Source organism: Hyperolius riggenbachi, chromosome 6 (assembly GCF_040937935.1).
Source record: "Hyperolius riggenbachi isolate aHypRig1 chromosome 6, aHypRig1.pri, whole genome shotgun sequence".
In the NCBI taxonomy this organism is placed as follows: Eukaryota; Metazoa; Chordata; class Amphibia; order Anura; family Hyperoliidae; genus Hyperolius; species Hyperolius riggenbachi.
This window is the reverse complement of record NC_090651.1, coordinates 170,919,527-170,946,657: the sequence shown is the minus strand read 5'-3', so window position 1 is coordinate 170,946,657 and position 27,131 is coordinate 170,919,527. Positions and strand designations below refer to the sequence as shown.

At 44.2% G+C, this 27,131-nt stretch overlaps 1 protein-coding gene across 1 annotated transcript in view; it reads left to right on the top strand.

The window, feature by feature from the left end:
* Nucleotides 1–27,131, top strand: part of XPNPEP3 (X-prolyl aminopeptidase 3) — a 196,406-nt gene that overhangs the window by 55,065 nt on the left and 114,210 nt on the right. Inside the window, exons 3-4 of the mRNA XM_068240213.1 lie at nt 10,340–10,750; nt 24,947–25,149. Of these exons, the coding sequence (XP_068096314.1) occupies nt 10,340–10,750; nt 24,947–25,149 (614 nt within the window). The remainder of the gene's footprint in view (nt 1–10,339; nt 10,751–24,946; nt 25,150–27,131) is intronic.

Here is a 27,131-nt window from a genome sequence, read left to right as displayed (position 1 = left end):
AAACATACATATAAACTCTTCTGCACATTGATTGGAGTTGTCTCCTGCTACAACGATATTGGACTGAAGTCCATAGAATCATTAAAGCTGTTTCCGCTCTTCCTGTGATATTTTCACCTGACACGTACCTGTTGCATGACTTTGAGCTGTCTCCAGAGGCTTACAAGAAAACCATATTGCCACATATGATCTCTGCTGCTAGAGCTTTGATCCCCTGGTTTTGGAACACTACCTCAGTGCCCTCGGTTAAACAATGGTTTCAGAGATTCCCAATGCTGAGAGATCTGGAAGAGTTGGTACCGACTGCTATTGATGAGGCAGACAAAATGACAAAAATCTGGGCTTGCTGGTATGGATATCAGTGCTCCGAGGAGTATCTTCGTATTATGGGGTGAGACCATAGTAAACTAAGTGTGTGGTCATTTATACTGATGCTAGCTTTTTTACTTTCTGAGGATTCAGCCCGGATTCATGATCTGTGAATAAATGCTCGGGCTAGCTAAAATAGCAGCTCCTGCTTACCTGTGTCCCGCGCGCGATCCATGCTGCCCAGCGGGACTCCAGGGCTCACCTTCAGGCCACAGGGATTCCCTTCTCCACTCTGCTGCCTGGATCTCAGCGGCGGTGCGGAGCAGCGTGATGTCATCAGGGTTAAAGCAGTAGGATTAGCCATACTATGCCAGGAAAAAAAAAAAAAGTAGATAAATACTTGATCTACTTACATAACACATGTATTGTACTGTCCACATTTTGATTTCAGTGAATTTTGTATAGTAAATGAAGAGAATTCTGTTCCTGGTGGGCAGGGCTGTGGAGTCGGTCCAAAAATCCACCGACTCCGACTCCTCAGTTTAGGATTCCTCCGACTCCGACTCCTCTAATTTGCATATTACAATTTTGTTGATTAAAAGTATGTAACGTGAAATTCGTCTCTTAACTGCCAACGCTTAGGAATTTTACAAGACAACTGAAGTGAGAAGGATATGTAGACTACTATATTTATTCCCTTTAGACTAAAACTAGTCCTTGGTAAGAGTACTTGTAAAAGGTACAAACCGGAACAAAGAACATCTATCAGGCCCTAGGCAATGTAAGTGTGGGTACATGTAAGAATGATGTGCAGGTGGAATGATGAGATTCTTCCTCTATTACACATTCTTCATGCACAATCTGAACAAGGTTTATGGGTGACAGACAACACCTCTGTGTTCAAAGTGCACAGCATTCTCAGTGGATTCCCTGCAGCTCTGTGGGGAGTGCATATGTAGAGTATAGTACTACTGTGTAACAAAGTAAACCTGAGACTGATGAAATTAAAGTTTTATACATACCTGGGGCTTCCTCCAGCCGCCTTCAGGATAATCCAGTCCTCGTTGTCCTCCTCCACCACCTGGATCTTCTGCTATGAGTCCAGGTACTTGAGCCAGTCGGGCGTAGTGCGCATGCACACACTCCGCCGCCAGGAGCATACTACACCTGTGCAGCACTATTGCGCAGGTGCAGAATGTTCCTGGCTGTGGGAGCGGCATGCAGCCGGACAGCGCTGACTGGCTGAATTACCAGGACTCATAGCAGAAGATCCGGGTGATGGAGGACAGCGAGGGACTGATTAGCCTGAAGGGGGCTGGAGGAAGCCCCAGGTATGTATAAAACTTTACTTTTCATCCGTCTCAGGTACCCTTTAATTTGCAGTCACTAAACCAAATTTTAACAACATATCAAATTATTTGATTTCATCAGCAAAGGGAGTGCATACATTTGCATAAACCAGCATCAATGCTGAATTATTTCCATCTCATTGACCATCTCTATCAGTGACACAGCTACACATCAGGCTTTATTCTTACAGCATAGATGTTATTTAGTATATATAAGAGATTCCTGTGTACACATCATATATACAGTCACAATCAGATATGTATATCTGACCTTAAAAATACGGGGACTGCTTTATTGAAGCAGCACAAGTAACTAATTTTGATTGGTTTATTTCATTTTTGTGGACTAAGCACAGCTATTACTGTATATATACTGTATATATACATTATTTTTAATGACTATTATCTGAGAAATAGAACATTTTATCATATTTTCTATTTTAATTACAGTTACAAATTCATTAGGAGTCGGAGTCGGTGCATTTTTTCCCGACTCCGACTCCAGGCACCCAAAATTCTCCGACTCCACGACTCCGACTCCACAGCCCTGCTGGTGGGGGCCATGTCTTTTGCCCACAGTTTAGGCTAAATCCTGATGTCATTTCTGCCCTTTACTTTTTTTTTCTTTTCTCCTCCAATCGCTGAGTCACCTCAGCCTTGCATGTAAACCCAAGCAGGGTAGGGAAATAAATGGAAGAGGAGGAATATATTATAGATAAAAAGAACCCCCAGCATGCAACTGTTTGGCACTGACTACTAATTGGCCAGTGCTCCTAAACCACTTAAGGACCACAGTCTTTTCGCCCCTTAAAGGGAACCAGAGACGCCAAGAATTGAAAAAAGAATAAAGATTTCTCTTTACTTCCATACCTGGGGCTTCTTCCAGCCCCATAAGCCTGGATCGCTCCCACGCCGCCATCCTCCGCTTCCTGTATCGGCGGTACTGGGTCCCGTCACTTCCGGCGGACGCGGATAATTGTCCGCATGCACAGGGGCTCCCTCCATACCCTTACGCATGCGGCTGCGCAGTATGGAGCCGCACGCGTAAGGGTATGCTGAGAGCCCCTGTGATGCGGACAATTGGCTGCGTGCTCATGCCGATTTGCCGAAACTACGGGACCCGGTACCGGCGCATACAGGCAGCGGAGGATGGCGGCGTGGGAGCGATCCGTGCGTATGGGGCTGGAGGAAGCCCCAGGTATGTATAAAATCTGTTTTCTGGCGTCTCTGGCTCCCTTTAAGGACCAGAGCCTTTTTCTCCATTTAGACCACTGCAGCTTTCACGGTTTATTGCTCGGTCATACAACCTACTATCTAAATTAATTTTACCTCCTTTTCTTGTGGTGCTATTTGATTGCTGCTGCGAGTTTTAGTTTTTATTATATTCATCAAAAAAGACATAAATTTTGTCCAACAAAATGATTTTTTTTTTAATTTCTGTGCTGACATTTTTCAAATAAAGTAAAATCTCTGTATACATTTTGTCCAAATTTATTGTGCAACATGTCTTTGATAAAAAAAAAAAAAAAAAAAACATTCAGTGTATATTTATTGATTTGGGTAAAAGTTATAGCGTTTACAAACTATGGTGCCAAAAGTGAATTTTCCCATTTTGAAGCATCTCTGACTTTTCTGAGCACCTGTCATGTTTCATGAGGTGCTAAAATTCCAGGATAGTATAAATACACCCCAAATGACCCCATTTTGGAAAGAAGACATCCCAAAGTATTCACTGAGAGGCATGGTGAGTTCATAGAAGATTTTATTTTTTGTCACAAGTTAGTGGAAAATGACACTTTGTGACAAAAAAAAAAATCTGCCACGGACTCACTATGCTCCTCTCTGAATACCTTGAAGTGTCTACTTTCCAAAATGGGGTCATTTGTGGGGTGTGTTTACTGTCCTGGCATTTTGGGGGTGCCTAATTGTAAGCAACCCTGTAAAGCCTAAAGGTGCTCATTGGACTTTGGGCCCCTTAGCGCAGTTAGGCTGCAAAAAAGTGCCACACGTGGTATTGCCGTACTCAGAAGTAGTATAATGTATTTTGGGGTGTATTTTTACACGTACCCATGCTGGGTGGGAGAAATATCTCTGTAAATGACATTTTTTTTTTTTTTTTTTTCCACACACAATTGTCCATTTACAGAGATCTTTCTCCCACTCAGCATGGGTATGTGTAAAAATACGCCGCAAAACACATTATACTACTTCTCCTGAGTACGGCGATACCACATGTGTGGCACTTTTTTGCAGCCTAACTGTGCTAAGGGGCCCAAAGTCCAATGAGTACCTTTAGGATTTCACAGGTCATTTTGAGGCATTTGGTTTCAAGACTACTCCTCACGGTTTAGGGCCCCTAAATTGCCAGGGCAGTATAGGAACCCCACAAATAACCCCATTTTAGAAAGAAGACACCCCAAAGTATTCCGTTAGGTGTATAGTGAGTTCATAGAAGATTTTATTTTTTTTGTCACAAGTTAGCGGAAATTGGGCTTGATTCACAAAGCGGTGCTGACTGTTAGCACGCCTGTGAAAACCCCCTTAGCACGTCTAAACAAGCTTTTCGCGCATAAAACTTTACGCGCGCAAAACTTTATGCGCGTACTGCACAGAGCACAGGGCGCACCGTGCAAAGTGCCCATTAAAGCCTATGGGACTTAGCGCGCGTAAAACTTTACGCGCGCAAAGATAGCGCACGATCTGATTGAGAAATCCGGTGCTAACCTACTTAGCACCCTGGTTAGCGCGTCTAAAGACTTTACACGTGCTAAGTAGGTTAGCACCGCTTTGTGAATCAAGCCCATTGATTTTTATTGTTTTTTTCACAAAGTGTCATTTTCCGCTAACTTTTGACAAAAAATAAAATCTTCTATGAACTCACCATACTCCTAACGGAATACCTTTGGGTGTCTTCTTTCTAAAATTGGGTCATTTGTGAGGTTCCTATACTGCCCTGGCATTTTAGGGGCCCTAAACCGTGAAGAGTAGTCTTGAAACCAAATGTCGCAAAATGACCTGTGAAATCCTAAAGGTACTCATTGGACTTTGGGCCCCTTAGCGCACTTAGGGTGCAAAAAAGTGCCACACGTGGTACCGCCGTACTCGGGAGAAGTAGTATAATGTGTTTTCGGGTGTATTTTTACATATACCCATGCTGGGTGGGAGAAATATCTCTGTAAATGACAATTTTTTTATTTTTTTACACACATTTGTCCATTTACAGAGAGATTTCTCCCACCCAGCATGAGTATGTGTAAAAATACACCCCAAAACACATTATACTACTTCTCCTGAGTACGGCGATACCACATGTGTGACGCTTTTTTGCAGCCTAGGTGCGCTAAGGGGCCCAACGTCCTATTCACAGGTCATTTTGAGGCAATTGTTTTCTAGACTACTCCTCACGGTTTAGGGCCGCTAAAATGCCAGGGCAGTATAGGAACCCCACAAGTGACCCCATTTTAGAAAGAAGACACCCCAAGGTATTCCGTTAGGTGTATGGTGGGTTCATAGAAGATTTTATTTTTTGTCACGTTAGTGGAAAATGACACCTTGTGAATAAAAACAATAAAAATCAATTCCCGCTAACTTTTGACAAAAAATAAAATCTTCTATGAACTTGTCATACACCTAACAGAATACCTTGGGGTGTCTCTTTTCTAAAATGGGGGTCACTTGTGGGGTTCCTATACTGCCCTGGCATTTTAGGGGCCCAAAACCGTGAGTATTCAAGAAGATCAATGGGAGAATCGCACACCACTGTGGAGGTGCCGGACCATGTGAACTGTAGTCAAAAAAATCAAAAAGGTCCGCACACTCAATCCATCCAAGATGAAGGTTTATTCAACCAATGTGACACAAATCCACTCCATTAGCCAACGACTCGTTTCGGGGCCCCGTGGGGTCCCCTTTGTCAAGGTAAAACAACACAGAATGGTTCTGAGGGGGATCTGAGGGTTTGGCCGAGTGATCAGGAGCCCACACGGGGCAAATTAGGGCCTGATCTGATGGGTAAGTGTGCTAGGGGGTGACAGAAGGTGATTGATGGGTGTCTCAAGGTGTGATTAGAGGGGGGAATAGATGCAAGCAATGCACTGGCGAGGTGATCAGCGCTGGGGTCTGAGGGCATTCTGAGGGTGTGGGCGGGTGATTGGGTGCCCTAGGGGCAGATAGGGGTCTAATCTGATGGGTAGCAGTGACAGGTGGTGACAGGGGGTGATTGATGGGTGATTTATGGGTGATCAGTGGGTGATTAGATGGCAGAACATATGTAAACAATGCACTTTGGAGGTGATCTGAGGGTAGGTCTGCGTGCAATCTGATGGTGTGGGAGGGTGATCAGATGCCCGTAAGAGGCAGGTTAGGGTCTGATCTGATGGGAGGCAATGACAGGTGGTGACAGGGTGATTGACAGGTGATTACAGGGGAGAATAGATGTATACAGTACACAGGGGGGGTGGAGGTCTGGGGGGTCTGAGGTTGTTCTGAGGGTGTGGGCGGGTGATTGGGTGCCCTAGAGGCAGATAGGGGTGGCAGTGACAGGTGGTGATTGACGGGTGAATGACAGGTGATTACAGGGGAGGATAGATGTATACAGTACACGGGGGGGGTGGTCTGGGGAGGATCTGAGAGTGTGGGGGGGTGATCAGGAGCCCCCAGGGCGCAGTTTAGGGACTAACTAAAAAAACAGCGCTGACAGATAGTGACAGGGAGTGATTGATGGGTGATTAGGGTGGTGATTGGGTGCAAACGGGTCTGAGGGGTGGGCAGGGGGCGGGTCTGAGGGGTGCTGTGGGCGATCAGAGGGTAGGGGGGGCAGATCAGTGTGCTTGGGTGCTTACCTGCGTGACTGCAGCCTGCCCTGGTGGTCCCTCGATCACTGGGGCCACCAGGGCCGGAGTCGGCCTGTATAATATGCTTTGTATACATTACAAAGTGTATTATACACTTTGTAGCGGCGATCCGGTAGCTAGTAACCCGCCGGCGCTTCTGAACGGCCGTCGAGTTACAGCGTGAGGGGGCGGAGCCTGTCGCTGACGGCTGGTCGTGTCACGAATGACGCGATCGCCACATAACTACGCCCGCCGATGGGCGTATTGCGGTACTTTGGGCCCAGCCCTTGCCGCCGCCCATCGGTTGTGGGCGGTCGGCAAGTGGTTAAGTACAGTATGTGATAACTCCAAATCATAACAGCAGAAAAAGTTTTGAATGCAGGATTAGCATCTTTATCACTTAATATGCTGCCTGCACCGACCTCTGCCTGGATTTTGGCCATTCTCTCCCTGGTGTCACCCACTATGCCATTCCTCATTCAAAGTATACTATACGCGGGAGGTGTATTAGGTATATACAGTGGGTTGCAAAAGTATTCGGCCCCCTTGAAGTTTTCCACATTTTGTTGCATTACTGCCACAAACCTGCATCAATTTTATTGGAATTCCACGTGAAAGAGCAATACAAAGTGGTGTACATGTGAGAAGTGGATCGAAAATCATACATCATTCCAAACATTTTTTACAAATAAATAACTGCAAAGTGGGGTGTGCGTAATTATTCGGCCCCCTGAGTCAATACTTTGTAGAACCACCTTTTGCTGCAATTACAGCTGCCAGTCTTTTAGGGTATGTCTCTACCAGCTTTGCACATCTAGAGACTGAAATCCTTGCCCATTCTTCTTTGTAAAACAGCTCCAGCTCAGTCAGATTAGATGGACAGCGTTTGTGAACAGCAGTTTTCAGATCTTGCCACAGATTCTCGATTGGATTTAGATCTGGACTTTGGCTGGGCCATTCTAACACATAGATATGTTTTGTTTTAAACCATTCCATTGTTGCCCTGGCTTTATGTTTAGGGTCGTTGTCCTGCTGGAAGGTGAACCTCCGCCCCAGTCTCAAGTCTTTTGCAGTCTCCAAGAGGTTTTCTTCCAAGTTTGCCCTGTATTTGGCTCCATCCATTTTCCCATCAACTCTGACTAGCTTCCCTGTCCCTGCTGAAGAGATGCACCCCCCGAGCATGATGCTGCCACCACCATATTTGACAGTGGGGATGGTGTGTTCAGAGTGATGTGCAGTGTTAGTTTTCTGCCACACATAGCGTTTTGCATTTTGGCCAAAAAGTTCCATTTTGATCTCATCTGACCAGAGCACCTTCTTCCACATGGTTGCTGTGTCCCCCACATGGCTTGTGGCAAATTGAAAATGGGACTTCTTATGCTTTCTGTTTACAATGCCTTTCTTCTTGCCACTCTTCCATAAAGGCCAACTTTGTACAGTGCATGACTAATAGTTGTCCTATGGACAGAGTCTACCACCTGAGCTGTAGATCTCTGCAGCTCGTCCAGAGTCACCATGGGCCTCTTGACTGCATTTCTGATCAGCGCTCTCCTTGTTCGGCCTGTGAGTTTAGGTGGATGGCCTTGTCTTGGTAGGTTTACAGTAGTGCCATACTCGTTCCATTTCTAAATGATCGCTTGAACAGTGCTCCTTGGGATGTTCAAGGCTTAGGAAATCTTTTTGTAGCCTAAGCCTGCTTTAAATTCCTCAATAACTTGATCCCAGACCTGTCTTGGACCTGTCTTGTGGGTTCTTTGGACTTCACGGTGTTGTTGCTCCCAATATTCTTTTAGACAACCTCTGAGGCCCTCACAGAGCAGCTGTATTTGTACTGACATTAGATTACACACAGGTGCACTCTATTTAGTCATTAGCACTCATCAGGCAATGTCTATAGGCAACTGACTGCACTCAGATCAAAGGGGGCCGAATAATTATTCACACACCACTTTGCAGTTATTCATTTGTAAAAAATGTTTGGAATCATGTATGATTTTCGTTCCACTTCTCATGTGTACACCACTTTGTGTTGGCCTTTCATGTGGAATTCCAATAAAATTGATTCATGTTTGTGGCAGTAATATGACAAAATGTGGAAAACTTCAAGGGGGCCGAATACTTTTGCAACCCACTGTATGTACATACTGTATGGTCTGGTGCCTTATTTGTACAGTTTCACTATTTTTTCTAAGTGTATTCATAAATGTAGTAATTTCAACAATTTTGTGTTCTAGTCTTTTATTATACGCGGGATGTTTACAAGACTAGTCTATCTTCTCATGGGGAATTCTCAGTATTTCCTTTACTCTTTACAAAAGCACTCTTTACACAAAGATACCAGCCTGCCTACTCTCTTCCACAGTATTTTTGTAGGTGAACTAAGCAACTGTCATTCTGTTAGTGTTTTGGAAAACAAATACAAATAAATAAAACCCTGAGAATCCCCAAACCAAAACCTGTCATATCTTTAGGGTCATTTTACACTATATTAGTTGCGCTCAGTTATAACTGAAAGGACAACTGATTTTCAGAGTAATGTCTTTATTTTCCTATGGCTCAGTTCACACTATACACTTTTTAATTGAAAGCCTTTTCACAATACACTGCTATGAAAAGTTAAAACCCATCAGTTTTTCAGCGTCTAGTGTAAAAGGGGCCTTTCTCTAGGACAGATGTGCATCTTGTTTATATATTTAAATGTTACAATTTTTCATTTATTCTGGTAATTTATATAACCGAATCCATTCCTCGGTGGTCAGCCTAAAAATGTACATTTTTGCAAAATTTGTGCCAGAAATTGCGATTTCAATTTGATTCACGATTTTTTTTTTTAAATTCACAACGATGGATCAGCACTCAAATGGTGAGTATGAGTGCCCCCAGTATAGGTAGCCAAGTGTAGGTGCCCCCAGTATAGTTTAGCCAGCTATAGGTGTCCCAGTAAAGGTTAGCTAGCTATAGGTGCCCCAGTACAAGTAAGCCAGCTATAGGTGCCCCAGTACAGGTCAGCCAGTATAGGTGCCGCAGTACAGGTTAGCCATCCAGATCCCCTGTAGTGTGTATATATAGCCAGATCCCCCATTAAGTGTATATAGGCAGATCCCCCCTTTAGTGAATATAGTCAGATTTCCCCTTAGTGTGTACAGGCAGTTCCCCCCCCCCCTTTTTAGTGTGTATAGGCAGATTCCCCCCCCCCCTTCTTAGTGTGTATAGCCCCCCCCCTCTTACTGTGTATAGGCAGATCCCCCCCCCCCCCCCCTTTAGTGTGTACATGCAGATCCCTCCCTTGCTGTGTATAGGCATATTCCCTCTCCCCCTTTCCTGCGCTGCCGCCTCTACTTGCCCTACTTCAGCCCTTCCTCCAGACAGTCCTGATCTTCCTCGTTTCACTGCCGCGTGCAGAGAAGCTGCGAAGAGGCAATGAGCATTCCCCCAGTTACCCGCGGCTTTGATGATCTCAAGATGCCATGCCCGCAATTTCATTTTAAGGAACTAAAATCGTTCAGGCCTACTATATTGTATTTCAAACGTGCATACAGCTGTCATTAGTTTTTCCTTCATCAATGCAAGCTTTGAAAATAACTGCAAGTTCATTACAATATGTTGTAAGAAGGCAATAACGTACCTTGTATTGCTTTCAGAAAAGGGTGTTTGAGTTCCTTTTGTCACACTGCACAAGTCCTGGGGTTTTCATTAACCTAGCTGAGTCATACAGCTTTACTAATGAAGGCCACATAACACAAAAAGCTGTATGAAATTTGAAATGAATTACTGTAAAAATTACTATAGTTACACTATACATTAATACCTTATTTTGATTGGTTACAGCATTTTTTCTTCTTCTTATAGGCGAGGTCACCCCTGGATTGAATCAGACAGAATATGCCCTTCGTCGTCACAAACTGATGGATCTTATTCGGAAAGAATCAGAAATGCTGAGCCAATTCACAGACCACGCGGTTGTCATCTTAGGAAACCCAACAAAATATATGACAAGTGACATTCCTTTTCCTTTTCATCAGCACAATGATTTCCTTTACTTGTGTGGCTTCATGGAGCCTGATAGTATCCTACTTTTACAAAGCCACCCAGGCCATGCGTTGCCATCTCATACAGCTACACTCTATGTGCCTCGCAGAGACTCTGGACGGGAACTGTGGGATGGACCTCGATCTGGAGTAGATGGAGCACTTTCACTAACCGGTGTTGACAATGCTTTCTCAATAGAAGACTTTAAACATGTAATACCAAAGCTGGTTGGTATGTTCATATTTAATTTAAAACTTAAATACCTGCATACATAGAGTACACTGTTGTGTTCCTCTGCCTGTCCAGTTCCAGTTACAGAGAAATTTGACTAGTTGAGAAAAGCTCAGTAATTTCAGTTTGGAAGTATATTTTGCAAAGATTAATGTCAAATATTGTTTGTTTACTTTGTTTTTATGCGGATACAAAACAGTCTTTCCAAGAGAGACTGTTTGAGATGACCGTTTACTGCCAGTCATTGGATTAATGCATATGTATAAAATCAGAAACCAAGGCTGCTGTCTCATACATCTAGTCCTTCAAAAATTATGCTTGATTTCATGGCAACCATACTCTAAAGAGAGCACTTTTGCTGAGTTTACAAAGAAGTGCAATGTCGTTTTTTGAAATTCTGGAAATTTTTAGATGGCTGCAAATTGAAATGGGAAGACTTTTAATAATGTTAAATTGCAAAAAGACTCTTACAGCGCACACATCGTACCTGAAGTGACCTGTGACATGATGAGATAAACATAGGTACATATAATACTAGTCTTTGAGCAGAAAGTCCCTTTCTATTTTCCAGGTCCGTAAAAGTTAAAAGTTGTTATCTTTGCAAAAAGGCTTGTTGGATTCAGTTTGGATTCTTACAAAGTAAATAGAGGCTAAAACAACTGAGAAACACTAAATTAAGGTTTTTAATGAGATTGTACTGCAGGAAAGTACAAAGGGTCATTACTTATTTCTCTATTTATCTTAATAAGGCAGAGTCCCATTTGATTCCCTGTAGATTCATCTACTGGATTTGATTCCCCAAAAATGTCCAATCAAATTTTGATCAATAATGACCAAAGGTTTATGGAAAGTATCGCCAAGGATGAAAAGTCTAGATCAGGGATCTCAAACTCAATTTACCTGGGGGCCACAGGAGCAAAGTCAGGATGAGGCTGGGCTGCATAAGGAATTTTACAATCGCGGCGCATCGCCGCCTCTGCCCTCCCCTCTCACTCTTCCTTTACAGAGAGGGGCAGGGAGAGGTGGCGATTGACGTCAGGAGGGGCAGAGCTGAAGCTGAAAGCTCTGCCCCTTCCAGGAAATGCCGGCAGATTGCCCCCCGGGCGATTTGGGGGCTCTGCAGCCCTCGTTTAGTGGCGGGGATGCGGCGGATTACATGGGAGCACTGAAGCGAACTATAAGGAAGCTTTTGCTGGCGAGGGCCACAAAATATTGTATCGAGGGCCGCAAATGGCCCGCGGGACGCGAGTTTGAGACCCCCTAGTCTAGATCGATTGGGGGTTGGACATTCATAGCCCATAATGTGCACTGCTTTAATCTGTAGTCAAGGAAATTTGGTGATTCAAATCCACCAGTTACAGGGAACTCCTGGCACTATGGATGACTAGTGGAACTACTGCTATTACTGAAAAACTTGCATGTAACCCTCCTGTCAGACATGGTGACTCTCCTACATACGATAACTAGGAGGGACGACTGTAAAGATTCATACCCACTACAAGATTTCATCTGTCACGATGACAGATGAACGATCGTTCCAATTGTTATTGTGTAACTACCTTAAATTAAAAAAGAAAAAAAGGTAAATGACGGTTACAGGTGGCTTATGTACGATCCTCATACATTTTGAAAGCACGTCATGACGGATGAATTCAGGGTGAATCATGGGTGTACAGATCTGTAACTGGTTCACGTTCCACTATGTCGTTTTGATACAGCAGTAACTTTTTAATGACTTATGCCATGTTAGTGATATATACAATCTAGTCATTTTATGGGGAAAAATTGTGTAAATGCAGAAAATATTTTTTTTCACCCTTCCTAATTTTCGCATTACAGGTCCCACAGTTATAAAACATACCAATATGCCATATTTTATTACTAGCTGAGCAAGTGGCGGACCGTTATCCTCAGCCTGCGCGTCTGTGGTGATCGGATGCAGTCGTTAGGATGACAGGTCGCGGCCATAGTGCTGTACAGGTGCATCGCTTGGCAACGGCAGAGTGATGCATCTGTAGAGCATTGGGTCCCCAAACTTTCGTCCTACAGATGGCATCCAATCGCTATAGGCGGCAGTTGTTAAAAGTTTATAAACTGGTATAGGTATTGCACGGGTTAATAATAGGTTAATCGGCTAGGCTGGGGTTAAAAATTAACTGGGGATTAAAAAAAAAAAAAAAAAGTTTTATTTTATTGGTACCATGTCACTTTAAAAAAAAATCTAACTTTTTAAACCGTATTTGTCGGCATATAATCAAAAATCAATTCTTTATTTTTATCTGGTAAACAAATAATAAGGATGCTAACCAGGCAATCCAAATGGTTAAAAATCACTCTTACTTTGTTCCTGTCATACTTACTGTCCTGGTCGAGTCTGGCGTTCCCGCGGGCGTGTTTCTACGCGCGCGGGTACGCTGGGCTTTATAACTGCCCGTTTGTTTGGAGCGCACAGCGTTACATGCTGCGCGCGCAAGGTCATACGCGTGCGCAGTGCACTCTAAAGGTCGCACGCGTGCGCATAGAGACACGCGCAGGCGGATTACTGGCGCCAAAACTCCCTATTTCAACAGCACTGCCCTCTTGAGCAGTGCTGTTCGTTCTCACAGCGTGTGCTTTGTATCCTGAGCGTTATTCTGATTGTTATTCCGGTATTTGACCCTTGGCTCACAAAGGCGCCAGGTGTTACTCGGACATTACGTTGCTGTGTGCTCCTACTTTATACTGCCTGATGAAGCGGGTGTAGACCTGCGAAATGCGTTGTACTAAACCCTTTGGAGTATACCATTAAAATTTTTTCCTATATTGAATCACACAGCTTTCCTGTGTCTGCTTGAGGGAGGGAAGTCCATCACTGCCTCCTAAGCAATTTTAACATTTTAAATATTATTTTTACTCTTTTGGCGCCTCTGTTCAGTCTATAACATATTATATATCCACCTTTGGTGGAGGGGGATACCCCTTCTTTTCACGTCTACAGAGAGCGACTTCTTAATCCTGAGTGGGGACAGGTCAATCTCCTCACCTGCTTATACAGTGGTTGCCTGGAGGTAACCCGTGTTTGTGAGTATACATTTTACTCCTTTCTCAAACATATGCATTGCCTTAACCTACTACACCATATTGGGCTCTCGGTTCTCCTTTCTTTATATACCTATACTGGCTCTAGAGAGCATTCTCCTTTTGATGCCCTCTGCGACCTGGTTCATCAACTAACCGTTTCAGTTCAAGAGGTTCAAAGAGACTGTGCCATGATCCGCGGTCAACTCAACTCTGCACCTGCTCCTGTGGTAGCTCCAGCGGCTTCTGCTCCAGTTTCGGCTGCTGAACCTGTCTCTGCTTCTGCTCCAATACCTGCCGCCTCACCAGCTGAATCTAGCTCATCTGCTCCTGAGCCCAAGCTGCCTCTTCCTGAACGCTTCACCGGAGAGAGGGGCAAGTTTAGACTGTTGAGAAGTGCGTGCTACCTGCACTTCTCTCTATTACCCAGGACCTATTCCAGTGAGAGAGTTTGTGTGGGTGCTATCATCTCTCTCGTGCAGGGAGAAACACAAGCCTGGGCTCTTCGACTAGTAGGACAAGGTCACGACTGTCTACAGGATTCTGCCTCCTTCTTTCAAGCCATGGCAGAACTGTACGACGATCCCAGTAAGAGCGCATCAGCGGATGCAGCTATACGCGCTCTCCGCCAGGGTCAAAGATCTGTAGAAGAATACGTTCTGGAATTTCGCCGCTGGTCTGGAGATCTTGACTGGAATGATTCTGTGCTCAAGTCTCAGTTTCGCCTTGGCCTCTCCGAAGCAATCAAGGATGAGCTTGCTCGGGTGGGAATTCCTGCTACCCTTAAAGAGACTCCGTAACAAAAATTGCATCCTGTTTTTTATCATCCTACAAGTTCAAAAAGCTATTCTAATGTGTTCTGGCTTACTGCAGCACTTTGTACTATCACTGTCTCTGTAATAAATCAATGTATCTTTCCCCTGTCAGACTTGTCGGCCTGTGTCTGGAAGGCTGCCAAGTTCTTCAGTGTTGTGGTTCTGCTATGAACTCCCCCTTCCAAGCCCCTCTATGCACACTGCCTGTGTATTATTTAGGATTAGAGCAGCTTCTCTTTTCTCTCTTATCTTTTACAAGCTGGATAAATCGTCCTCTGAGCTGGATGGGCTTTCACATACTGAAGAATTACAGACAAGGGCAAAGTTGTTTGCAGGAAGAAAAGAGCAGCCTGAAACTTCAGTGCATGAGAACAGGGGGAAAGAAACACACAAATGATCTCTTGAGATTCAAAAGGAAGGCTGTATACAGCCTGCTTGTGTATGGATGTATTTTCTATGTGTGGACATAGTGTACATCAATTTTGTGGCCATTTTGTTTGTTTATAAACAAACTTTTTAAAACAGTTTTTAACCACTTTTAATGCGGCGAGGAGCGGCGAAATTGTGTCAGAGGGTAATAGGAGATGTCCCCTAACGCACTGGTATGTTTACTTTTGTGCGATTTTAACAATACAGATTCTCTTTAAAGATCTTATCCAGCTCTCCATTCAGATTGACAGGCGGCTGAGGGAGAGACGTCAAGAGAGGTCCGGCATGACTCACAGTTCCTGGTTTCCTCCAGCTCCTGTTTGTTGTTCCTACTGTCTCTGCTCCGGTTCCCAGCTCTTCCATCATGGACGATCCTGAGCCCCTGCAGTTAGGCCTTGCTCGGTCCCCTTTAACACCTGAAGAGAGACAGCGCCGGAGAACCTCCAACCTCTGCCTCTGCTGCGGAGCTCCTGTACATTTTCGACAGAATTGCCCAGTCCGCCCCATGAGTAAGCCTGATTCTTTGTGTCCTCTTGAAAGCTCCCGATCCACTACTTCCACAGCTTATGTACCCTTGTCTCTCTCCTTACAGGAGCCCAGAAGAGAGAACCTAAAGATTGACTCGGGAGCTTGTTCCTGCTTCCTTGACATCCAGCTCGCTCGTGATCTTCCGTTACCAATCCGTAAAAAAGGAAAACCACTTTTTTTACAGCCCACTGATGGGTCCTCCATCCATTCTGGACCTATCACCTTAGAGACTTTCCCTCTACTGATCACCGTTAAAAACAATCATCAAGAATACCTTGTCTTCGACCTTATCCCTTCTCCACTGTATCCTGCAATCCTGGTAATGCCCTGGCTCAAGAGTCACAACCCTCAAATTAACTGGTCTACTGGAGAGGTTGCCTTCAACTCTCCTTACTGCCACTGTTTCTGTTTCAATAACTCTGGCCGTCTTCTTTGCACCAGCTCTGAGAAAGCCTCCATCATTCCAACCGCTTATCATGACTTTCTGGACGTTTTTGATAAAAAGGGTGCCGATACTCTTCCTCCGCATCGCATATACGATTGCCCTATCGATCTTCAGCCAGGAGCAGCTATTCCTTATGGTCGAATTTATCCTCTCTCAGAACCGGAAACTCAGGCGCTCAACGATCACATCCAGGAAAATCTTGAAAAAGGCTTCATCAGACCTTCTAATTCTTCAGCAGGTGCCGGGATATTCTTTGTGGAGAAGGACAGCTCCCTCAGACCCTGTATCAACTACAGAGCACTTAATCAGATCACCATTAAAGATCGTTATTCCCTGCCCTTGATGTCTGATCTATTCCAGAGACTCCGTACCGCTAAGATCTTCACCAAATTGGATTTACCTGGAGCTTATAACCTGGTCAGGATCCGTGAAGGCGACGAGTGGAAAACGGCATTTAGATCTCGTTTTGGGCATTTTGAATATATGGTGATGCCTTTTGGCCTTTGTAATGCCCCTGCCACTTTCCAACGTTTCATCAACGATGTGCTCCGTGATTTATTGATGATTTCCTAGTGGTTTATGTGGATGACATCCTGATCTTCTCTGCTTCTCTGGAAGAACACCGGAACCATGTTAAGAAAGTTTTGTCCCGCCTACGCACACATGAACTGTATGCTAAACCTGAAAAGTGCGAGTTTGAGCTAGACAATATTCAGTTCCTGGGCCTTCGCATTTCTTCTGAGGGGATTGAAATGGATCCCAAGAAGGTGTCTATAATCCTTGACTGGCCGGTGCCCTCTGATCGTAAGGCAGTCCAACGTTTTATCGGGTTTGCTAATTTTTACCGCAAATGTATTAAAAACTTTTCCAAGATTGTAGCACCTATCACACAACTGACCAAGACCAATCTTCCTTTTAAATGGACTCCTGAAACTCAGTCTGCCTTTGAAACACTCAAGTTTCTGTTCACTTCAGCTTCCGTTCTCAAGCATGCTGACCCGTCACAAGCCTTCATTGTGGAAGTGGATTTTTCAGAGATTGCCGTAGGGGCTATTCTTTCCCAACGCTTTGGCCCTAAATCCATTTTACATCCAGTAGCTTTTTTTTTTCCCAGGAAGCTGAATTCTTCTGAAAGGAATTTACGATGTAGCAGATAGAGAACTTTTGGCCATAAAAGCAGCTCTTGAAGAATGGCGCTATTTATTGGAAGGGGCTCTGCATCTGGTTATTATTTTCACAGATCATGAAAACCTGGAGTATTTGCGTTCTGCTCGAAGACTGAAGCCTCGCCAGGCCCGCTGGGCTCTATTTTTCTCCATGTTCAATTTCCATCTCACCTTCCGTCCTGGGTCCAAGAATTCTAAAAACGATGCATTATCCCGCATGTTCCACGAGGATCCTGTGCCCCATGTTGAGCCTGACACTATCCTGTCTACAAACCATTTCCTTCTGTTACAATCTGATATGTTAATCCAAATTAAACAATCCACCGTTGCAATTTCTACGCAAGAAGTTCCGGCTAACATAATCATGTGTGACGGCCTTCTTCTCTTTCAAGACAAAGTTTTTGTTCCCCCTGATCTCCGCCAGACAGTTCTTGCAAGCGGCCATGATGGCAAGTTGGCAGGCCACTTTGGTACTACTAAGACACTGGAGCTCCTCCAAAGAAATTTCTGGTGGCCGGAGATGTCTAAGGACTGCAATCAATTTGTTCTGTCCTGTGAAGTATGTGCTAGATCAAAGAGTTCTTGGTCTAAACCTTGGGGCCTTCTTAATCCTTTATCGGTACCTGAACGACCTTGGGATAAGATTGCAATGGATTTTATTGTTGAACTTCCTCCTTCTGAAGGCTTTACTACTATTTTTGTGGCCGTGGATCGTTTTACGAAGATGGCCCACTTTTTACCCATGAAAGGTGTTCCTTCCGCAGCAGCTCCGGCTCAAGTGTTTTTAAAGGAGATTGTTCGTCTTCATGGCCTTCCTTCTGAAATCATTTCTGACAGAGGGACACAGTTCACCTCAAAGTTCTGGAAAGAACTCTGCAGACTGTTAGGAATCAATTCCTGCCTCTCGTCTGGCTACCATCTTCAGACCAATGGCCAGACTGAGAGGACGAATCAGACCCTAGAACAGTATTTACGTTGTTTTTCCTCTGTGTCTCAAGATGATTGGTCTACACTTCTACCCACTGCCGAGTTCGCCTACAATAATGCTACCCATTCTGCTACAAAGACTTCTCCGTTTTTTGCCAATTATGCCTTTCATCCTGCATACTTACCTGACTCAATAATCGACTCCTCTGTTCCCACAGTTCAAGATTGACTCACATTCCGCACAGGAAGTTTCAAGAAATTACAATCTATCCTGTTAGCGTCACAAGAAAAGGCAAAGTTCTGGGCGGGTAAAAGACACAGGGAGAGTCCTGATTTTTCTCCTGGGGATTTAGTATGGCTTTCCACTAATAATCTTCATCTCCATTGTCCCTCCAAGAAATTGGGACCTAAATTTTTCGGGCCATTCGTCGTCGAGAAGGTGATTAATCCAGTAGCTTTTAGATTGGCCCTCCCAAGCTCCATGAATGTTCATCCAGTCTTCCATATCTCTTGTCTCAAGAAGGTCATTCCTGATCATTTCAGCCTCTCTGTTCCTCCTCCTCCTCCTGTGTTGCTAGATGGTCATGAAGAATTTGAAGTTGAAAAGATTCTGGACTGTAGGAGGAAGGGGGGTTCTCTTCAGTACTTAGTGAAATGGAAGGGGTTTGGAGTGGAAGAGTGTTCTTGGGAGCCTTCTCATAACGTACATGCACCAAGATTAATCAAGAAGTTCCATTCTAGGTTCCCTGAGAAGCCGGCTCCAAGAGGCACCCGGAGGTTGCCCGTAGGGGGGGGGGGGGGCAATGTCATACTTACTGTCCTGGTCGAGTCCGGCGTTCCCGCGGGCATTTCTACACGCGTGCACGCTGGGCTTTATAACTGCCCCTGTTTGTTTGGCGCGCACAGCGTTACGCGCTGCGCGCGCAAGGTCATACGCGTGCACAGTGCACTCTAAAGGTCGCACGCGTGCGCATAGGCGGAATTACTGGCGCCAAAACTCCCTATTTAAACAGCACTGCCCTCTTGAGCAGGGCTGTTAGTTCTCACAGCGTGTGCTTTGTATCCTGAGCGTTATTCTGATTGTTATTCCGGTATTTGACCTTTGGCTTGTTTCTTGACTACTCCTGATCGCTGCCCGTCCTGACCCTTGGCTTTTTTATCGATTTACGTCTGATCGCAGCCTGCCCTGACCTCGACCTGTCCTCGACTTTCCAGATCTCTGCCAGTCCTGACCTCCTGCTTGTCCACGACCTCGAGTATATCTGTTACTGGCTTTCCTCATCGAGACGTCAACTGTTCTCCAACCCTCTGTGGGATCACCTTAAGCGCAACCTGGTGGGCACTAGGCAGCTAAGTATCCACATTCCCCTCAAGGGTTTGTGGTCCTGCTTCCCCCTTTAAGGGGTCGTGGGTGAAGACCCGTGGTCACTTAAACTCTGTGCTTGGGTGGTCCGTATCGCAGTGGGGCGGTCAACAGCATCTGTACCTCACAGCCTAACAGTTCCGCATAAAAGCTCATTCCCCAGTTTCCCTGGCTCTTAATTGGTACTTCTGCCGCACAATGAAAGCTGCAGGGCTTGCTGAGTTTTCTTTTTTTCTTCTTTACTTTCCCCTCAGACATAACTAATGCAGCCTGATTGGCTGAAACCTATTTCCCTCCTGTTTTCCCCTCCCACACCTCTGTTTGTCTCTGATTGGTCAATATTTCTCATGCTGAGACAGTGCACTTTCTACTGCACAGCTGGGTGGGAGTGTCTGAAGACTGGGAGGAGGGCGGGCAATGCATACACAGACAGGAGTAAGGGAGGAAATGTCAGAATTGGCTTCATGATAGTCAAAATGGAAATTCCTAAGAAGGATTTTCTCAATTTTTTTTACTATAGAAAAATCACTAAAATCAAAATGTGGACAGTGCAATACATATGTAAGTAGAGCAAATAATTATCTACTTATATATGTGTGTTTTTTTCTGAGATAAGGTAGGATGGCTGACAGCTCCTCTGTCCCCTAACTTTATTGAATGATTGTTGCTATTAGCTAGCAACAATCATTCAAAGGACCGTGCACGAGAGTGGGTGTGCACAATGACGTGCGCCCGTGGCGGCGGCAGGCGGTGGTTTTTCATGCAGGACATAGATTACGTCCTGGAACTGCCAGCAGTTAAACAATCTTTCCACTAAAGTCTATGGAACTACATCCTTCTTTGTTTAATGATCCTTTCATTGGTAATCTTATTGTGGTTGGTCCACATTCCATCGCTAAAGAACTTTAGTATAAGGGCCCGTTTCCACTAGCGCGAATTCGCATGCAGACAACGCATGCGGATTCGCATAGGCAATACAAGTGGATGGGACTGTTTCCACTTGTCAGTTTTCGTTTGCGTTTTTATGTGCAGGATTTTTCTGCACGGTAGACCCTGCAGAATTCGCCTGCGTGTGGAATGCAGGCGAATCGCAGGCAATGTATTTAATAGAGAAATCGCATGCGTTTGTTGCATGCGTTTTTTCCCGCGATTTCGCGTGCGATTTCGCATTGAAAGTAATGTAAATTGACACAGGCAGTGACATGGTTAAAATCGCATATACCCTGCCTATGCGAAATCGCATGCGAAATCGCGGCAAAAAACGCACGCGGAATCGCATCCGCATGCGATTTTGTCAGCGGTGATATGCGGCGATTCCGCACCGCACTAGTGGAAACGGGCCCTAAAGATTGTGGAAACTTTGTTCATCAGGCAGTTTCCAGCATTTTAGCCGTTTAGTGGGTACTTAGATTTAGATTTAAGGAATCTGACTAGATATCATGACAATAGCAAAGTAAAATCTGCTGTTTCTCTTGGTTGTGCAAATCAAAGGCTCGCTAAATACTTCAGCAGATAAGCTGAGCTGGCTCAAGGGAATTCTGTATGCCCTTCAACCCTTCAATATGATTTGAGTTCTGCAGAAAATCAGACTGAGGCTCCCTGCACACTGCAAATCCGATTTGGGATTCAAAGCAAGAAGGAAAACGCAGCATGCAGTACCGATTAAAAATCGGAATCGCATGAAAAATTGCATCAGTCGCAAATCGGAATTGCATGTAGTGTGCCTTGGGGCGCTTTTCTACTATGAAATGCGATTGGGATTGCAATCACGTTTCAATTTCCACTATGCGATTGCAAGTGAGCTACTATACTCAGTATAGTAGAGCTCAATCGCATCCAAAACGCGGATTGCGCTTGGACCAAAATTGCATCACAATCGGATCGCACTAAATTGCTGCTGCCGTTTCCATTAGTTTAATGTACCTTGATTTTTGCAATCGGAATCAAATCGAAATCACAGGGTAGTGGAAAAAGGTCCTAAAAGCCGCAGAGGTTATTCTGATGGCTCTGTCCCAGCCCTAAAGAGCCTGGTTCCCAGATTATAGATTCTGGCAATTTGTGGTTCCTTCCACCCAGATGAGACCTTCTGTTTCAGGAGGGAGGGATGCATCTGAACCCCTAGATATTTGCCCTAGCGGCTTAGTTCTTGAGCTGGAATCTCTCAGGTAGAGAGGTTATCTGTCAGAGTGATTTCCACTATGGTTAAATGTAGCAAGTTAGATATTGAATTAAATTAGAATTTTAGCAAAGTGTGGAGAGCTTGTTTGCTCCTGGAGACGAAAAAAGGGTATTGCAGATTTTGATCTTCCTTCAATACTTTTGTTTCTTTACAGGATGTGGTGGAAGCAGGCCTAGCTTCTAGTACTCTTAGGGTCTAGATAGCAGCCTTTTCTTTATTTTTGAATATTACATTGGCCAAGGTTTAGGCCATTCATTTTTTTGGGAAATGCAGTGACTGGGTCCAGGCCTTAACTTTCAAAGCTGGTCCCTGTATGGGATCTAACTTTGGTACTAAACTTTCTCATGGGGCCACCTTTCAAACCTTTATCCAAGGCCTACCTTAAATTTCTCATATTAAAAACAGCCTTCTGGAGGAGGAAGCCCCTGGAGATTAAGTGCTGCTGCTACTGTGCAGTTAGTCAGGCTGGGCTGCTTCTATCCTGGGAGATTCTGGCAATTTTTTCCTCTGCTGAACTATGGGTGCGAATAGAGCCATAAATAGGAGGAGCTGAGTGGTAGTCGGACTTTGCTTTTGAGCACAATTTGCATAATTAAGGGACCTAGCATGGTTCCAAAATGTTGCGTTTGGTATCTTTGTCTTTAAATAAATTAAGCCTATTAAGAAGTGCCAGTCTTTGACATAGAAGTCTGTCTAAAGCCCCATCTACACAATAAAATTCCACGTGCGATTGATTGAATTCGATCCGATTGTTAAATCCGACATGTCTGATCAGGATTCGATCGATAGTGTGATCGATTTTGGTTAGTTATCAATGCAAAATCGACCACACTATCTATCGAATTCCGATCGGACATGTCGGATTTAATCGATCGGATCGATTTCAATCCAATCAAATTCGATCAATCGCACGTGGAATTGTATTGTGTAGATGGGGCTTTACTTTTGGGTTTTAAAGTGCCACCACAATTATTTTTATATGCTTCCTGGCATCCATTTCTTGGGTCTGTATGTTCTACAGTTGGATTTAATCCTAAATAAGCCTGCATCTGAGGTCTCTGTATATTGCCCAATGTGCATATGACTTTCTGCATTTTACAGTGATCTGTTATATGGCTTTTTCTGATCTATCCTACCATAAACATTGCATCTAAGGTCTGTGTATGATATGACTAAATGTTAGCTAATATAGCACATATGATACATCTGAGGTCTGTGAATTATATTTCCAATAATATATCTCTGTATCTTAGTCTGTGTATTGGCAGCCATCTTCAGTAGAAGATACTATACTAATTTTTTTATGGTTGAAGAGCATCTTTTGTTTACCTCCTGAGCGTTACGTCGCTCAGGAGGTTTTGCCAGTTTGTGTCCCCCAGCATAATTATTGTGATCAAATGGCTTTAAAACCTCTATTAGCTAGCACTAGGCTAGCTAGTACAAGTGTCTGGCACCCCCACCGCTCCCCCGTTTATACATTACCCAGCCTGGATCCAGCGATCAGCGCAGCCTTCCCGCACAGCTCCGGTCTTCACTATGGGGAGGATCACACATGACGTTGTGTCATCATGCGCATACCCGATCCTCCCCGTAGAGAGACTGAATCTGTGCAGGGGGCTACGCGATCACTGGATCCAGGCTGGGTAATGTATAAACGGGGAGATCGCGGGCAATCGGGGGGGGGAGCTGGCCACTTGTGCTAGCTAAAGGTTTTAAAGCCATTGGAACACATTTATTATGCATAGGGGACTCCTGGGGCCAGTAAGCGGTATGCCCTCACTGTTCATTCCGCATCATAGATGAACAGTGAGCAATCAACAGCCCACGTTGTCCGTGGCGTACTGCGCAGTACGCCGCTGACAACGTGGGCTTGATTGACGGCACCGCTTCACGCAGGCGCAGTAAGGACGACCTTGAGGTCGTCCTCTGCACAATGCAAGGGCCCTGGGCTGGTGGCTGCAAAACTGAGCTCTCAGCGTGGGACAGACAGCTGCGAGGGGCTGGAGAAAGCTATAATCTCTTATAGCTAATTGTTCATCATTTGAAAATCTGACAAAGTGAGCGCTAGAGAGCCTCACCTATAGATTGGCCTGCAGCCAGAAGGGAAATTACCACGCATTGCTGCGGTAATCTCCGAAGCCTTTTTTTAACATTGTGGTGCAATGCGATCATTCGCTATAACGCTTTTTGGTAGTGTGAAACTGGCCTAAGGGTTGTCAAGGGACAGCTATTCTATAGGAGGAGGAAGAAGAACAGCAGACGAGATTGTGCATAATAATAAAACTGAGATTATGGATTGGTTAAAAGAAAACCCTTAGAAATCTCATGTGGAAAGGAACTAGTCCAAAACTTTTCCGAGATGTCTACCTACTGTGAGTAACAGCAGTATAGGAATGAAATTGTTTACAGTGCATTATACTCTGGGACAAATGTATATCATATATGTATGCATACAAATGTATTTTACATTTCATATTTTTTTTTTTTGCGACCGTGTTCCTTTTACAAAAAGAATCAAAATTGTAAAATGATAGAAGTGTATAACATTTAATACTGCATGACATTACTGTATGTAAGGTGGACTATTCGGCAGTTCTACTAAAACTGAGTAATGCTATTTCCAATTCTATAATAGGCATGGGTAAACCATGTATTTTATTTTGCCTTTTCCCATTATTTAAAGAAAACCCGAGGTGGGTTTCTGACATGAATATTAGGGCACAGAGGCTGGTTCTGTATACAGTGCCCAGCCTCTGTCCGTATAGTGCACACCCAGGCCCCCCCCCCCCCAGCGCTCTGCTGTCCCCCAATATAAAAACCGCCATGCTAGCGACATGCACCTTGTCTCCAACTGGCTTACAGAGGCGGTGAGGGAAGGGATGCAGGCGGGGAGCGGTGATATGCAGGAGGCAGGGGAACGGCGGGTGAATAGCAGCACAAAGGTAAACAGCCAGCTAGCGACAAGGTGCATGTCGCTAGCGTGGCGGTTTTTATATTGGGGGACAGCAGAGTGCAGGGGGGGCCTGGGGGCGCACTATACAGACACAGAGGCTGGGCATTGTATACAGAACCAGCCTCTGTGTCCTATTATTCATGTCAGAAACCCACCACGGATTCTCTTTTTAAGTTTAATTTTTTGGTTTTGTTTCTTGCACTAGAACAGTATCACAAACCTGTTTAACCCGTTTTCTCTTTATGTTTATTTATACGTTAGAAGCAAAAGACTTTTTTATGAGCCCAATTACTGTTTAGTATTATTATGCTGATTGTGCCATGTTTTGTTTCAGATGAAGGAGTGACATTGTGGTACGACTATGTAAGACCAGCTCATGCTTCCTTGCATTCCAGCTTTCTTCAGCCATTAATAGAATCAAAAGGAAAGTGCAGGAATAAAATAAAGTCTCCACGACTTCTCATTCAACAGCTTCGGTTAGTTAAGTCTCAAGCTGAATTGGAACTCCTGAAGAAATCAGGCAGCATCACTTCACGTGTACGAAACTCTGATCACTTTTATCAAACTTAGCTTATTTGTATACCTTTTTGAACTTTTTCCCTGTTTTCTTTTTTCCCCTACTTTGCAATGGAAGCCAATGTTGTAGTTTTTCAACATTACTACAGCATATACCACTTTCTAGAATATGGTGTTTGCAGAGTATCCGCTTTTGTGAATAACACCATCTCAAGTACCCCTTCACACGTTAGGAGTACTTAATATTTATGTATGAATGTTTTTTAATCAGTTCTTCAGGGTTTTAATTAACAAAAAATACTTAAAAAGTAAGGTAGCCATACACTGTACATTTTTATTGCCCAATTGGATAATCGGTTAGACAAAACGTCTAACAGATCATAAATTAAAGTGAATATAAACAGTAATATTAAGGGCTTAAACTGATTGAAGGATTGATGCTCGATGTTAGTCAATTGTAAAGTAAAAGATAATTATATCAATCATAATACAGATCGTAATATTGATCAAAGGACGACTCAAAACAAAATCGAGCGTTATTTTTGAAAACCTCCACCTTTATTTGTTTATACAGGTTTTGTTGTTTTTTACAAAAACAGCCTTGAGTAACACACACACACACACACACACACACACACACACACACACACACACACACACAATGTCTGAACAAGCCAAGGTAATGAATACCCACATGTTACTAAAGGTGCATACACACCTGTGGTTGATGTCACCTATCAGAGATTGGTACCCGATCCTCTTTGGTGACATCGCTGGGCCGGGCAGTACAGACACGTGTCAGCTGTGTAGCGGATGCCATGTACTGTAGATATGCGGAAGGACGATGGTGTGACGTCACGTGGTGGCCAGAGGAGCAACGTCTTCAAACAAGTTGTCCTACGAACGTGTGAGTAAATCCGCCGGGCGGATCGCTTGGGGGTTGGCGATTTGGGGCTGCCTTACACATGCTTGATTGTTGGATAAAGCAGTCGTTATTGGTTGCCTCAGCTGATTTTAGTCAATCGTGTGTGAACCTTAAGAAATCTGAATAATTAGAGTTGGATATCTTCACTGACACTTCCACAAATAATAATACGTTTCATGAAGCATACACTCTGCCTGGGAAAAACTTATCTTTATTAGCACAACAAAGTGGGAGTAAGAACCATTTAGAGACCCATTTTTATTAACCAATGTTTCCCTTATTGTTTTCAAAATCACTTCCTGACCAAGATCTATTCAAAGATGTCTGGTCTGGCTACTTGAAAAAAATGGGTCTGGCCACAACAGGATGCGGGTGGAGATAACTGTAGTGTAATGTAAAGACAGTGGACCCGAGTTTTCTCCCCAAAAATAGTTAGGCAAAGTGAACGTAATGGTAATTGGACAACGTTCCCCCCCCACCTACAAACCGCAAATGGCAGCAGCCAGTACTCTTTCTCACCAAACACAGGGCCAGGGGCAGCTGGTTGACCCCCTCAGACAGCAAGAAACATAATTCGGCAGCGTTTCCCCAAAAATACACATAATGTGGCAGCGGTTTTTTTAACAAAATACACATAATGTGGCAGCGGTTTTTCCACAAAATACATATAATATGGTACAGTTTTGTCCACAAAATACACATGGTCACAGTGTTACCCCACAAAATACACATAATGCGACAGTGTTTCCCACAAAATACACGTAATGCGGCAGTGTTTCTCACAAAATACATGTAATGTGACAATGTCCCCACAAAACTCAGGTAATGCAGCAGTGTTTCCCACAAAATAATGTAATACTACAATGTTTCCACAAAATAACGCTTAATGCGGCAATGCTCCCACAAAATACACACAATTGTCATCATTTATAGCAAAGAAATGAACAGCGCTACTTAAAAACAGATGAGTGCTTACCTGCAAAAAAGTGCACACCCCACTCATGGGATTCAAATACACAATGAGCATACACATGACCTGTCTACCACTTGGAGGATGTTAGTTTCCGCTAACAATTTG